This window comes from Coregonus clupeaformis, chromosome 5, assembly GCF_020615455.1.
Source record: "Coregonus clupeaformis isolate EN_2021a chromosome 5, ASM2061545v1, whole genome shotgun sequence".
Classification (NCBI taxonomy): domain Eukaryota; kingdom Metazoa; phylum Chordata; class Actinopteri; order Salmoniformes; family Salmonidae; genus Coregonus; species Coregonus clupeaformis.
In genome coordinates, this window is record NC_059196.1 from 31,704,647 (window position 1) to 31,719,644 (window position 14,998).

The following is a 14,998-nucleotide window of genomic DNA, read 5'->3' on the forward strand; positions in this document are numbered from 1 at the left end:
ACTTAGCTTTTTGGCCATCAAGGAAAACGCTATGTCTGGCGCAATCCCAACACCTCTCATCACCCGAGAACACCATCCCCACAGTGAAGCATGGTGGTGGCAGCATCATGCTGTGGGGATGTTTTTCATCGGCAGGGACTGGGAAACTGGTCAAAATTTAAGGAATGATGGATGGCGCTAAATACAGGGAAATTCTTGAGGGAAACCTGTTTCAGTCTTCCAGAGATTTGAAACTGGGATGGAGGTTCACCTTCCAGCAGGACAATGACCCTAAGCATACTGCTAAAGCAACACTCGAGTTGTTTAAGGGGAAACATTTAAATTACTTGGAATGGCCTAGTCAAAGCCCAGACCTCAATCCAATTGAGAATCTGTGGTATGACTTAAAGATTGCTGTACACCAGCAAAACCCCTCCAATTTGAAGGAGCTGGAGCAGTTTTTCCTTGAAGAATGGGCAAGAATCCCAGTGGCTAGATGTGCCAAGCTTATAGAGACATACCCCAAGAGACTTGCAGCTGTAATTGCTGCAAAAGGTGTCTCTACAAAGTATTGACTTTGGGGGGGGTGAATAGTTATGCACGCTCAAGTTTTCAGTTTTTTTGTTTTATTTCTTGTTTGTTTCACAACAAAATATATTTTGCATGTTGTGTAAATCAAATTATACAAACCCCACCAAAATCCATTTTAATTCCAGGTTGTAAGATAATGAAATAGGAAAAATGCCAAGGGGGGGTGAATACTTTCGCAAGCCACTGTATAGGGGTTACACTAGAGTCAAGGCGGGAAGGGTTGTGTTTTATAGGGGTCAGACTAGTCAGGGAGAGAAGAGTTGTGTTTTATTGGGGTTACACTAGAGTGTTTAGGAATATGGACATGGCTGGGTCGTATCTGCTGATGTTCACCCTTTTTCTTCCAGCTCCTGTCCCCTCGCTGTCTCCCTCAAGCACTTTTTTGTCTCCTTCTCCCTCCCTCCCTCCTCTCTTCCTCCTTCCCTTCCTCCCTCCTCTTCTCGCTCCTATTTGATATGTAAAGTTAGAGTTGAGTGGTGTGGTTTGCTGTCCCGTTCTATCCTAATGCCATTAGCTGGTGGTCGTATACACAGCCAAGCAGGCCTAGCTAATTGAATCTCTTTCTTCTCTTATGTATGATCATCTAATGCATGCACCCTCCCTCTGATACGCCTTATTGGCATGTGTGTGCAGAATGGAACATTTATGATGTAGGTTATTTTTGATTTAGTAAACTGTCACCTTGCATAACAAATCGTGTGGGTAATTTGAAAAATTACGTTTCACGTAAGATGTTCCGTATTCTGTACGGCGTATTCACAATTGGTGTCTTATTTTCCCTTTTGCGCTTACTCATTTACTCACTGTGTTCAATATTTCCTTTCTCTCACTTGTTCATCTTCACTCATTCATTCTCTCAGCCATTTAGTGCTTGGCACTGGAAGCGGACGCATTCTGTATCCAAGGCAACCTAAATTAGTCTCAGCAGGTATGTGGGTATTATTGCTAGAGCCGAAGAGAGGGAAGGAGAGGGAGAAAGCGAAAAAAAGAAGGCTAAAGGATAGTCCAAGGGAGACAGGAGAGGAGAAGGAGATGGAGGACCAAAGAAACTAGGGAAAGAGGAAGAAATGGAAAAGAAAAGTGGAAAGAGAGTGAAAGCAAAGAAAGTTCCAGTAAGGACAGGAAGACAAATACAAAGAGAAGAGATAGAAGGTAAAGTAGTATAAGAGTAATGAAAGAAGTTAAAGCCGTGGGTTGAAGAGTGATGAGAAAGAGAGATGGTGAGGAAGGAAGGGTGGAAGGAAGGATGGGGTAAATGAGAAAGAGAAGAGGGATGTAGGGAAATGGCATGCAGGTTATTGCCTGCCGTAAAGAATTACGCTGGTAAGCGTTTTAATGTGTGTACTGTGTACCCCAGGAAAACCAGTGAGCCATAGCAGCACAGACGGAGCTAACCACATTACTGCTCAGAGACCAGACAAGAATACACCTGCTGCTGGTTGGAACACACACACACACACACTTTTATATATACATGTACAGTACCAGTCAAAAGTTTGGGCACACCTTCTCATTCCAAGGTTTTTCTTTATTTTTACTATTTTCTACATTGTAGAATAATAGTGAAGACATCAAAACTATGAAATAACACATATGGAATCATGTAGTAACCAAAAAGTGTTAAACAAATCAAAATATATTTTATATTTGAGATTCTTCAAATAGTCACCCTTTGCCTTGATGACAGCGTTGCACACTCTTGGCATTCTCTCAACCAGCTTCATGAGGTAGTCACCTGGAATGCATTTCAATTAACAGGTGTGCATTGTTAAAAGTTAATTTGTGGAATTTCTTTCCTTCTTAATGCATTTGAGCCAATCAGTTGTGTTGTGACAAGGTAGGGGTGGTATACAGAAGACAGCCCTATTTGGTAAAATACAGAGTCCATATTATGGCAAGAACAGCTCAAATAAGCAAAGAGAAACAACAGTCCATCATTACTTTAAGACATGAAGGTCAGTCAATACGGAACATTTCAAGAACTTTGAAAATTTCTTCAAGTGCAGTCACAAAAACCATCAAGCACTATGATGAAACTGGCTCTCATGAGGACCGCCACAGGAATGGAAGACCCAGAGTTACCGCTGCTGCAGAGTATAAGTTCATTAGATTTACCAGCCTCAGAAAAATAAATGCTTCACAGAGTTCAAGTGACAGAAACATCTCAACATCAACTGTTCAGAGGGCACTGTGTGAATCAGGCCTTCATGGTCGAATTGCTGTAAAGAAACCACTACTAAAGGACACCAATAAGAAGAAGAGACCTGCTTGGGCCAAGAAACACGAGCAATGGACATTAGACCGAAGGAAATTTGTCGTTTGGTCTGGAGTCCAAATTTGAGATTTTTGGTTCCAACCGCCGTGTCTTTGTGAGACACGGTGTGGGTGAACAGATTATCTCTGCATGTGTAGTTCCCACCTTAAAGCATGGAGGAGGAGGTGTTATGGTGTGGGAGTGCTTTGCTGGTGACACTGTCTGTGATTTATTTAGAATTCAAGGCACACTTAACCAGCATGGCTACCACAGCATTCTGCAGCGATACGCCATCCCATCTGGTTTGGGCTTAGAGGGACTATAATTTGTTTTTCAACAGGACAATGACCCAACACACCTCCAGGCTGTGTAAGGGCTATTTGACCAAGAAGGAGAGTGATGCATCAGATGACCTGGCCTCCACAATCCCCCGACCTCAACCCAATTGAGATGGTTTGGGATGAGTCGGACCGCAGAGTGAAGGAAAAGCAGCCAACAAGTGCTCAGCATATGTGGGAACTACTTCAACACTGTTGGAAAAGCATTCCAGGTGAAGATGGTTGAGAGAATGCCAAGAGTGTGCAAAGCTGTCATCAATGCAAAGGGTGGCTACTTTGAAGAATCACAAATATGATATTTTGATTGAACACTTTTTTTGGTTACTACATGATTCCATATGTGTTATTTCATAGTTTTGATGTCTTCACTATTATTCTACAATGTAGAAAATAGTAAAAATAAAGAAAACCCTTGAATGAGTAGGTGTGTCCAAACTTTTGACTGGTACTGTCACACACACACACAGACAGCAGCAAGTAGCCTAGCAGTTAAGAGCGTTGGGCCGGTAACCGAAAGGTCGCTGGTCGAATCACCGAGCTGACTATATGAAAAATCTTTCGATGTGCCCTTGAGCAGGGCACTCAACCCTAATTTCTCCTGTAAGTTGCTCTGGATAAGAGCGTCTGCTAAATGACAAAAAAGTTACATGTAAATAGCAACAAACAAACACATCTCGCAAAACACTATCTCACACATGCTGACTAGAGAGCAGACGGGGCTCTTTGAACACAGCTGGGCCGTGGGCGAGATGATGCAACGCACTGAGACAGACAGTGATGGTGTTGATTGGAGAGTGTGTGTGTGTAGCCTAGTGTGCTAGAAACACGCATGTTGCTCTGTCGCCATCCTGCGCCAGTACAATCTATTCCCCTTTACAATAGTACACACAGGCCGTACTATACAGAATGGAGGAAAGTGGAGAGACAGAAATGGGGAGAGCAATAATACTTTAGATGAGAAGGAAAAGGAAGAGAGGAAGAGGGGGATACAGAAAGAAGAGGATATATTTGATACTTTTTGGATTATTCTCCCTTTCCTCTGACATAATCTTGTAGTGTGGTAAAGTAGCATTAGTTTGGTTTAGTACATAGATGAGAGAAGACTGAATAAGATGACAGGGGAGCAGAGCAGAGCAGGCCTAATGTTAGGACAGTGTTGTTTAGAACATTGGTGAGATGAGAGAAGACTGAATAAGATGACAGGGGAGCAGAGCAGGACTAGTGTTAGGACAGTGTGGATTGTCTGATGTGACACAGTCATTAAAGTTGAGGACTAGAGGGGCCCCTGCTGCTAGACGTCTTCACTCTGAGGAGAAATAAGGACAGGAGAGAGGGGAGGAAAATGGGGGAGGAACTGGTAGAGGAGGCAGTATAGTATGTGTGTGTAAGGGGGGGTAGAAAGAGGAGAGGATGGGAGAAAGAGCTGTGCAAAAGTTGACATCGACAAATGGGCAGTTGTGGGTGTAGGGGGTTACAATGTATGATGGGTATGTGTGGTCCTGACTCCAAGGTGGGTAATGTAGTTTTAACTATGCTAAACTTATCTCCTCCGTCTGTAAGATCTGTTGGTTTGTTTGTATTGTAGTTCTGACTGACTTGACTGACTAGTGCTGTAGTAGTAACAGTGTTGTTGGTGTTGTCTAACAGTGTGCACCTGTATCGCTCTTCCTTCCAGTCTGTACGGTGCGCTGTCAGAAGTTCCTCATCTCTCGTGTTGGTGAAGACTGGATCTTCCTCATCCTCCTGGGTCTACTCATGGCTCTGGTCAGCTGGGTGGTCGACTTCGCTATCGCCATCTGTCTACAAGGTAAAGGAGGAGGGAGTTGGAAGGGAGGGAAGGTGAGGTAGACTTGGTCTAATGATGGCTCTGGTCAGCTGTACACTCTGTTCCTTTGGCTGAATCATTTCATCTGACGCCTCTCCTGCATGCAGCTAAATAAGACATTAAACCACTCCAGATCATTTCAGACACTGTGGCTTACGCACGCACACCCCTCAAACCAGGGTGTGTGTGTTCATGATGAGCTGCAGTGCAGATTAATGTCTCCCTGAGCTGCAGGTGTGTGTTTGTGTGTACGATTAGCTTAAATCTGGTTTAATGTCATCTTTGCAGCATGACACTGTGTTTGTGTGTGTAGCATGTATGCTGTGTGTTCAGAAGGTGTGTGGGTGTCAATGTGCTTTATCTTCAGTCAAACACACATTTACACACATTGCTGCGGTGTGTCAGGTGGCAGACTGATGCATGTGGAGAAAGTGAAGCGGGGAGAAGAGTGAGTCATTTAGAAGCAAGACGCTCATCCAGACAAATCCGCTCATCCCCCCTTTCTACACACACGCACACACATACACACGCACGCACACACACATACGCACACATACACACGCACATATACACACACTTTTGATCTCTCCCTGTAAACTTTTGGGAGAGTCCTGCGGGTTCTACTGTTGTCAGATATTTGGTCACTGTACTAATGAGTAGGGCTGGGATTTGCCAGGGACATAACGATATGATATTATCACGATACTTAGGTGCCGATACGATATGTATTGCGATTCTCATGATTTCTATATGTTTTCACGATTTATATATTGGATGTACTTTTACTTTATGATTGACATCAAGTTGATATTGGTCTGTGTGCGTGTCCACAGCACAGAAGTGGATGTATGGAGGCCTGGAGAGTAATGTGTTTCTCCAGTACCTGGCCTGGGTCACCTACCCTGTGGTGCTTATAACCTTCTCAGCTGGCTTCACACAGATACTGGCCCCACAGGCCGTAGGTAAGACACACACACACACATTCTGACACAACCATACACAGATACACCCTCCACATACACACACACATACTGACTGCACCATAGCACAATAACCCCCTCTCCCCCGTCTAGGTTCAGGTATCCCAGAGATGAAGACCATTCTGAGGGGTGTAGTGCTGAAAGAATACCTCACCTTTAAAACGTTTGTGGCCAAGGTTATCGGCCTCACCTGTGCCCTGGGCAGTGGCATGCCTCTGGGAAAGGAGGTAAACACACACACACACACACACACAGTACACAGTCCTTTGACGCATACACACACATACACTGTTCTCACAGTCAGGCTTGTGTGAGTGTGTGTGTGTGTGTGTAGCTGTCACTTGTTTCTGCCAGTATAGTACAGTCTGTTCCAGGAGTTATGCAGACACACACTCCATTTGACAGCCAGCAGATGCAATCTGGCTTGAAGACTAAAATCAATCAATATATAGCTGTGATTCACAAGACAAGGGGTTCTCAAAGTGAAACACGCACACAGAGACTGGTGCTGGCGTGGGGTTGTGGTTACACGTGTCATGTGACCCTGTCATACAGCAGAGAGAGAGAGAGATTTTTAAATAATAGATGGGTGGTTTTGGCCTGAGCTAGCTGTGCAGATGTTTGTGTCCTGTGGACTAGTTGTATTGGGGAGAAGTGTTGCTTCTGAACACCAGTAGTAGGTTAGTCTGCGGGGGGTGTCACTTTCAGATACGTTTCCGTTTTAAACCTCTGGACTTGACTCGTTTTTCTATTCGGAAGTGAGTAATACTGAAGTTGTGAATGATTTCCTAAAATACATTTCAAGTAATTCTCTCTCCCTCTCTAGGGTCCATTTGTTCACATTGCCAGTCTGTGTGCTGCACTCCTCAGCAAATTCATGTCACTGTTTGGTGGAATCTACGAGGTAAACCACACCTGGACACACATATACACACATACACACACGTTACCACATTGTTATCAATATGGTCTTTCAGAAAGGAAACACCATGCAAAAAATATGTTTAACCATTTATGAAGAAATTAATAATGCAAGTCTTGGCGATATAGGCTCTGCTCCTTCAGGGTAGCTCACTGCCCAAGCAAAGCGTCAACAAAAATATAAACGCAACATGTAAAGTGTTGGTCCAATGTTTCATGAGCTGAAATAAAACATCCCAGAAATGTTCCATACGCACAAAAAGCTTATTTCTCTCAAATTTGGTGCACAAATGTGTTTACATCCCTGTTAGTACGAACAAAATTCAAATGTACAGTGGGGGAAAAAAGTATTTAGTCAGCCACCAATTGTGCAAGTTCTCCCACTTAAAAAGATGAGAGAGGCCTGTAATTTTCATCATAGGTACACGTCAACTATGACAGACAAAATGAGAAAAACAAATCCAGAAAATCACATTGTAGGATTTTTTATGAATTTATTTGCAAATTATGGTGGAAAATAAGTATTTGGTCAATAACAAAAGTTTCTCAATACTTTGTTATATACCCTTTGTTGGCAATGACACAGGTCAAACGTTTTCTGTAAGTCTTCACAAGGTTTTCACACACTGTTGCTGGTATTTTGGCCCATTCCTCCATGCAGATCTCCTCTAGAGCAGTGATGTTTTGGGGCTGTCGCTGGGCAACACGGACTTTCAACTCCCTCCAAAGATTTTCTATGGGGTTGAGATCTGGAGACTGGCTAGGCCACTCCAGGACCTTGAAATGCTTCTTACGAAGCCACTCCTTCATTGCCCGGGCGATGTGTTTGGGATCATTGTCATGCTGAAAGACCCAGCCACGTTTCATCTTCAATGCCCTTGCTGATGGAAGGAGGTTTTCACTCAAAATCTCACGATACATGGCCACATTCGTTCTTTCCTTTACACGGATCAGTCGTTCTGGTCCCTTTGCAGAAAAACAGCCCCAAAGCATGATGTTTCCACCCCCATGCTTCACAGTAGGTATGGTGTTCTTTGGATGCAACTCAGCATTCTTTGTCCTCCAAACACAACGAGTTGAGTTTTTACCAAAAAGTTCGATTTTGGTTTCATCTGACCATATGACATTCTCCCAATCCTCTTCTGGATCATCCAAATGCACTCTAGCAAACTTCAGACGGGCCTGGACATGTACTGGCTTAAGCAGGGGGACACGTCTGGGACTGTAGGATTTGAGTCCCTGGCGGCGTAGTGTGTTACTGATGGTAGGCTTTGTTACTTTGGTCCCAGCTCTCTGCAGGTCATTCACTAGGTCCCCCCGTGTGGTTCTGGGATTTTTGCTCACTGTTCTTGTGATCATTTTGACCCCACGGGGTGAGATCTTGCATGGAGCCCCAGATCGAGGGAGATTATCAGTGGTCTTGTATGTCTTCCATTTCCTAATAATTGCTCCCACAGTTGATTTCTTCAAACCAAGCTGCTTACCTATTGCAGATTCAGTCTTCCCAGCCTGGTGCAGGTCTACAATTTTGTTTCTGGTGTCCTTTGACAGCTCTTTGGTCTTGGCCATAGTGGAGTTTGGAGTGTGACTGTTTGAGGTTGTGGACAGGTGTCTTTTATACTGATAACAAGTTCAAACAGGTGCCATTAATACAGGTAACGAGTGGAGGACAGAGGAGCCTCTTAAAGAATAAGTTACAGGTCTGTGAGAGCCAGAAATCTTGCTTGTTTGTAGGTGACCAAATACTTATTTTCCACCATAATTTGCAAATAAATTCATTAAAAATCCTACAATGTGATTTTCTGGAATTTTTTTCTCAATTTGTCTGTCATAGTTGACGTGTACCTATGATGACAATTACAGGCCTCTCTCGTCTTTTTAAGTGGGAGAACTTGCACAATTGGTGGCTGACTAAATACTTTTTTTCCCCACTGTATGTACTCACTACTGTAAGCCGCTCTGGAGAAGAGCGTCTGCTAAATGACTAAAATGTAAAAACAAAAAAATATGTTATTGAGCATTTCTCCTTTGCCAAAATAATCCATCCACCTGACAGAAGTGGCATATCAAGAAGCTGATTAAACAGTTTAATCATTACACAGCTGCACCTTGTGCTGGGGACAATAAAAGGCCACAAAAATGTGCAGTTTTGTCACACAACACAATGCCACAGATGTCTCAAGTTTTGAGGGAGCATGCAATTGGCATGATGAATGCAGGAATGTCCACCAGAGCCGTTGCCAGAGAATTTAATGTTCATTTCTCTACCATAAGCTGCCTCAACGTCGTTTTAGAGAATTTGGCAGTACGTCCTTACAACATCAGACCACGTGTATGGCGTCGTGTGGGCGAGCGGTTTTCTGATGTCAACATTGTGAACAGAGTGCCCCATGGTGACGGTGGGGTTATGGTATGGGCAGGCATAAGCTACGGACAACAAACACAATTGCATTTTATCGAAGGCAATTTGAATGCACAGAGATACAGTGATGACATCCTGAGGCCCATTGTCGTGCCATTCATCCGCCGCCATCACCTCATGTTTCAGCATGATAATGCATGCACCCATGCCACAAGGATCTGTACACAATTCCTGGAAGTTGAAAATGTCCCAGTTCTTTCATGGCCTGCATACTCACCAGCCATGTCACCCATTGAGCATGTTTGGGATGCTCTGGATTGACGTGTACGACAGCGTGTTCCAGTTCCCGCCAATATCCAGTAACTTCACACAGCCATTGAAGAGGAGTTAAACAACATTCCACAGGCCACAATCAACAGCGTGATCAACTCTGTGCGAAGGAGATGTGTCAGACTGACTCCATCCGAGTAGCACAAGATATTACGCTGCTCGACTGCTGGACAGCGCACATAGCAGTCCACAGTAATTTGGTCCAGCACGATGGGTGATAGATATGAGTCACGCACCGCTACAGTAATGACTGTAGCAGAGTGACTTGCATCAGGGTATAAGATGCCTCCATACACACAATGTACAAGCATGCATGATAACTTGCTTAACAGGCTACTACTATCCTAAAAATAGTACACTCCATAGATATGCCTAACCTGGTGCTTCATGAGCACTACAGCGAGAATGAAGATAACAGACCTATTTAATAGACAACTGAAATAATGCATGTTTATCCTGTAAGGGGGCAATCTGGGATAAACCAGACGACAAAATTGATTGCACCAGCCAATAGATAAATCACAATAATACACAAAAACCACACAAAACATAAACTGTAAAAGCAGCACGCAGTTAATGAACATATAGTTCATGTAAAAGCCTCATAGCATGGGTTAAAGATCTGTGGAACTGGATAAAAATGAATTAGTCTGCCATCGTACTGCGACGCTGCAAGCAGATGCTGTGGAAGGGGTGGCTAGTGTTGCCTCTATAGCACCATGACCTCGTGTGCTCTTGCCAATAGCAATAGTAACAACCATGCCAACGATTATGTGCAGATAATACAGGACTTAACACGACATTGTTAGCACGACTTTCACACTGCAAGGTGATGGAAGCAGAGCCTAATCATGCACATACTCCTCGAATGCAATATCGGCAGCCATGCCATAATGCAACACTGTGTGCAGATAATGAAGCAAGAATATTAGAGTTTACGAGCATCACCACAGCATTAAGAGTTGCAGCATAACACATGATAGAACCAGTATGTGAGACATGATAACAAATTGAAACAGAAGCTGAATTAATAACAGGAGCTAAAACATGATACTAGAATGAAGCGATCACTACAATTAGCATACAATACAATAGCATATGGTAGAATTGTTATCACTAAAAACGACTAGACTACGAGATGGACCGACAGGGAGGGACAATCTACAGTCGTGGTCAAAAGTTTTGAGAATGACACAAGTATTGGTCTTCACAAAGTTTATTGCTTCAGTGTTTTTAGATATTTTTGTCAGATGTTACTATGGTATACTGAAGTATAATTACAAGCATTCCATAAGTGTCAAAGGCTTTTATTAATACATTAAGTTTTGCAGTGTTGACCCTTCTTTTTCAAGACCTCTGCAATCCGCCCTGGCATGCTGTCAATTAACTTCTGGGCCACATCCTGACTGATGGCAGCCCATTCTTGCATAATCAATGCTTGGAGTTTGTCAGAATTTGTGGGTTTTTGGTTGTCCACCAGCCTCTTGAGGATCGATCACAAGTTCTCAATGGGATTAAGGTCTGGGGAGTTTCCTGGCCATGGACCCAAAATGTTGATGTTTTGTTCCCCGAGCCACTTAGTTATCACTTTTGCCTTATGGCAAGGTGCTCCATCATGCTGGAAAGGCATTGGTCGTCAGCAAACTGTTCTTGGATGGTTGGGAGAAGTTGCTCTCGGAGGATGTGTTGGTACCATTCTTTATTCATGGCTGTGTTCTCAGGCAAAATTGTGAGTGAGCCCACTCCCTTGGCTGAGAAGCAACCCCACACATGAATGGTCTCAGGATGCTTTACTGTTGGCATGACACAGGACTGATGGTAGCGCTCACCTTGTCGTTTCTGGATGCCCCAAACAATCGGAAAGGGGATTCATCAGAGAAAATGACTTTACCCCAGTCCTCAGCAGTCCAATCCCTGTACCTTTTGCAGAATATCAGTCTGTCCCTGATGTTTTTCCTGGAGAGAAGTGGCTTCTTTGCTGCCCTTCTTGACACCAGGCCATCCTCCAAAAGTCTTTGCCTCACTATGCGTGCAGATGCACTCACACCTGCCTGCTGCCATTCCTGAGCAAGCTCTACACTGGTGGTGCCCCGATCCCGCAGCTGAATCAACTTTAAGAGACGGTCCTGGCGCTTGCTGGACTTTCTTGGGCGTCCTGACACCTTTTTCACAACAATTGAACCTCTCTCCTTGAAGTTCTTGATGATCTGATAAATTATTGATTTAGGTGCAATCTTACTAGCAGCAATATCCTTGCCTGTGAAGCCCTTTATGTGCAAAGCAATGATGACGGCACGTGTTTCCTTGCAGGTAACCATGGTTAATAGAGTAAGAACAATGATTTCAAGCACCACCCTCCTTTTAAAGCTTCCAGTCTGTTATTCTAACTCAATCAGCATGACAGAGTGATCTCCAGCCTTGTCCTCGTCAACACTCTCACCTGTGTTAACGAGAGAATCACTGACATGATGGCAGCTGGTCCTTTTGTGGCAGGGCTGAAATGCAGTGGAAATTAAATTAATTTTCATGGCAAAGAGGGACATTGCAATTATTTGCAATTCATCTGATCACTCTTCATGACATTCTGGAGTAAATGCAAATTGCCATCAAAACTGAGGCAGCAGACTGTGAAAATTAGTATTTGTGTCATATGTAAAATGCATGACACATGATTAAACATGGCTAATAAATACAGGGCCTAAACCTACTGCTGCAGATAAGATGACTAATGTCACTGAAAGATACCGTTAAATGTATGCTAATAGTGTGACTCATTGCAACATTATGCACTAATGATCTTGCAATACTCTGGTTAGCTCATAGCAGAAGCCGCAAGTGTAGCTATACAAGCACACTATTCCAGACAAGTTTGCATGTTAAATTGAATGTGTTTCTAGCTAAATGTATATGGAAAGGTTACAGAAGTCAGAATATGTACAAAAATGTAAGTGTGACTGCCGGCACAAGTCACGCTAGCTAATGTGACTGGAAGGCACCGTAAATGTATCGCTGATACTATAGTGTCTTGCAGCGGTCTCGTGAACTGCGCGACACATAATGGACTACTATCGATATTGATTGCTTAACTAATTAAATTAGCGGCCACATGAGACCAAATACTATCAAATCGGCGTGATAAGCACCATCTCCTTGCTCATGTCATCAAGAAAACATTGCTACTCACTGTATATCGACACATATAGGCTAGCGTAGGCTACTTCCTCCTAAATGGGCGAGGGCAGATTCTCCGTGATGAGGTGTGTTAACCAAGCGCACAGACCCTGCCTGAAGCTGGCATGGGAACTAACAAAGTATACAATAGTCACGAGACTAATCTGCTAGCTAGCTAGTTGTAGCCGCTATTGATTGCCAACAGTAGAGCAGCGATGTGGATTGATCCTCGCAATTAATTACGTCCCCTCAGCAGGCAGACGTGCCACATGAGCATATTGAACGACACAGGCGAGGTTCAAACACAGCTAGCGAGCATTCGCTAAGAGAATTTCGTATCAGAAAGCGACAGCATGACGAGTAACGGCTAGCTACAGGAGCAGGGTCAATGCTGCAAAATAAGCTAATGCATACTAGCAGTAGCAGCAAGCAGCAGCATGATATATGAGCAGAACCGATCAGCTTAATAGACCGCCAAATAAGGTAGGCGTGATTGTTACTAGCATCTAATTGGTGCAATCTCAGCTTGATGCGTCAGCTGAGGCGGGCACTCGGGTTCCCTTTCTGAACTGGCTTCGCTTTATTAGTCCTTTGCTTTCTTCTTTCAGCCTCTGATATTTCACTTCCATACCCTAACTTTTTTAACAGTACTCTCCCTTATACACCTCAAATTTAAACCACAGTACAAACACAGTACATCTTGTCACTAGATCTATCCATCATCTAGTGTAGCCACTGATCAAGCAGTCAAACCAACTCCACTATCTTTGAGATGCCATAGTAATTCACTGAACAGACTCCTCTCTCCCTTAAGACAGAACTGTACTGTAGGTTAGTTTTATATGGAAAAGTTTCCTTGTTTCTCTGAACTCCTAAATCAGGCCGATCGACATCATCTTTCTCTCCCTCTTCCTCCCTCACTCTCTCTGATGGGGGTAAGAGAGGGGAGATGGGCTGTGATAGCTCTGTAAGTGCTTAGGAGGAGCTGTGAGAAACACACAGTTCTGATTCTCCAATCTGTTTGTTCCTCCTCCTAATTGACTGCTCCTGTCTGCGTCGGCTCAATACCACACCAGGCCTGTTAGTGGGCTGGCTCAGAGGATAGACTTGACTTGGAGAAAAAGAGAAACACGTCACACATTACCAGTTTACAGAATGTTTTCTCTCTTGACTGTTCCTCTGAGTATATGTCCAGAATGCATAGGTATTTATTTGCTTACGTACGCACCCCACACACACACACACACACACACACACACACACACACACAAACACACAGTACATACATTTACGCAAGTAACATAACATAATAAATATTTCAACCAGCATGTTATTTGCAAACTAATTAAATAAACCTCATCTGTAATCTCCCTAGCTATACTACAGGGAGCGATAAATAAATGTAGGGATACATAAATTAAGAAAAGCAAGGGAGAGCGAGCGAGATGGAGGTAAAGACAGACAACCAGGCAAAGAGGAGTAGAGAGATAGAAAGTTGAAAGACTATGCTTGTTCCGCTTGGGCCTTAGGGGACAGAGGGAACGAGAGAGAGGGAATCTTTGACTCATCTCTCTGCACTCTGAAGATGAGACCGCTGTTCCCTCTGTCAGTGTGTGTGTGAAGGGATGGGGGCCGGGGGGACAGGGGCAATGAAGAATCTTTGAAGCAAACTCCCAAGTCCCCTCAAGTGTGGAGAACTCCTTTGCTGCATACCCCTGTCTGTCTGTCTGTCTGTCTGTCTGTCTGTCTGTCTCCCTCCCCTTAATCATCTTCTCCTTCTCTCCCTCTACTCCCTCTAGCCTCTTTCTCCTTCCATCATCCTCTCTCTCTTTCTACCCCTCCTCTCTGTGTTGTATCTGTACTGTAAATTAATATGGTGCATTTTATGGCATACTAATGACAAGTGTGTGTGTGTGTGGGGGGGGTGGTGTTTAGTACACATACACACTCACCACTCTGTTTCACTAACATGCTGCTTAAAGGAGCCAAGCCTCATAGGAAACAAGGTAAAGCATGGCTGGAGATGAAGGGCAGAACATCCGCCATAACTTCCTCCTCTCCAGGACTCCATATCCCATTTCTCTACCACCTGTTCAAATTACATAACTGTAATCCATCTGTAATCCATCTGTAGTCCCATGCCATACTGTGTTTGCAAAAGTTTTATTACAATCGACTGTACCGTGTGGTTGTTTGGGCAGTGTCATTGATCCAATCTCTTCGTGCCATCTAGCAAAGTAAAGCAAG

At 43.8% G+C, this 14,998-nt stretch overlaps 1 protein-coding gene across 1 annotated transcript in view; it reads left to right on the top strand.

Annotated features, from left to right (window-relative positions):
• Positions 1–14,998, top strand: part of LOC121566879 (chloride channel protein 2-like) — a 169,172-nt gene that overhangs the window by 85,067 nt on the left and 69,107 nt on the right. Inside the window, 4 exon segments of the mRNA XM_045216188.1 lie at positions 4,838–4,969; positions 5,821–5,949; positions 6,061–6,194; positions 6,794–6,871. Of these exon segments, the coding sequence (XP_045072123.1) occupies positions 4,838–4,969; positions 5,821–5,949; positions 6,061–6,194; positions 6,794–6,871 (473 nt within the window).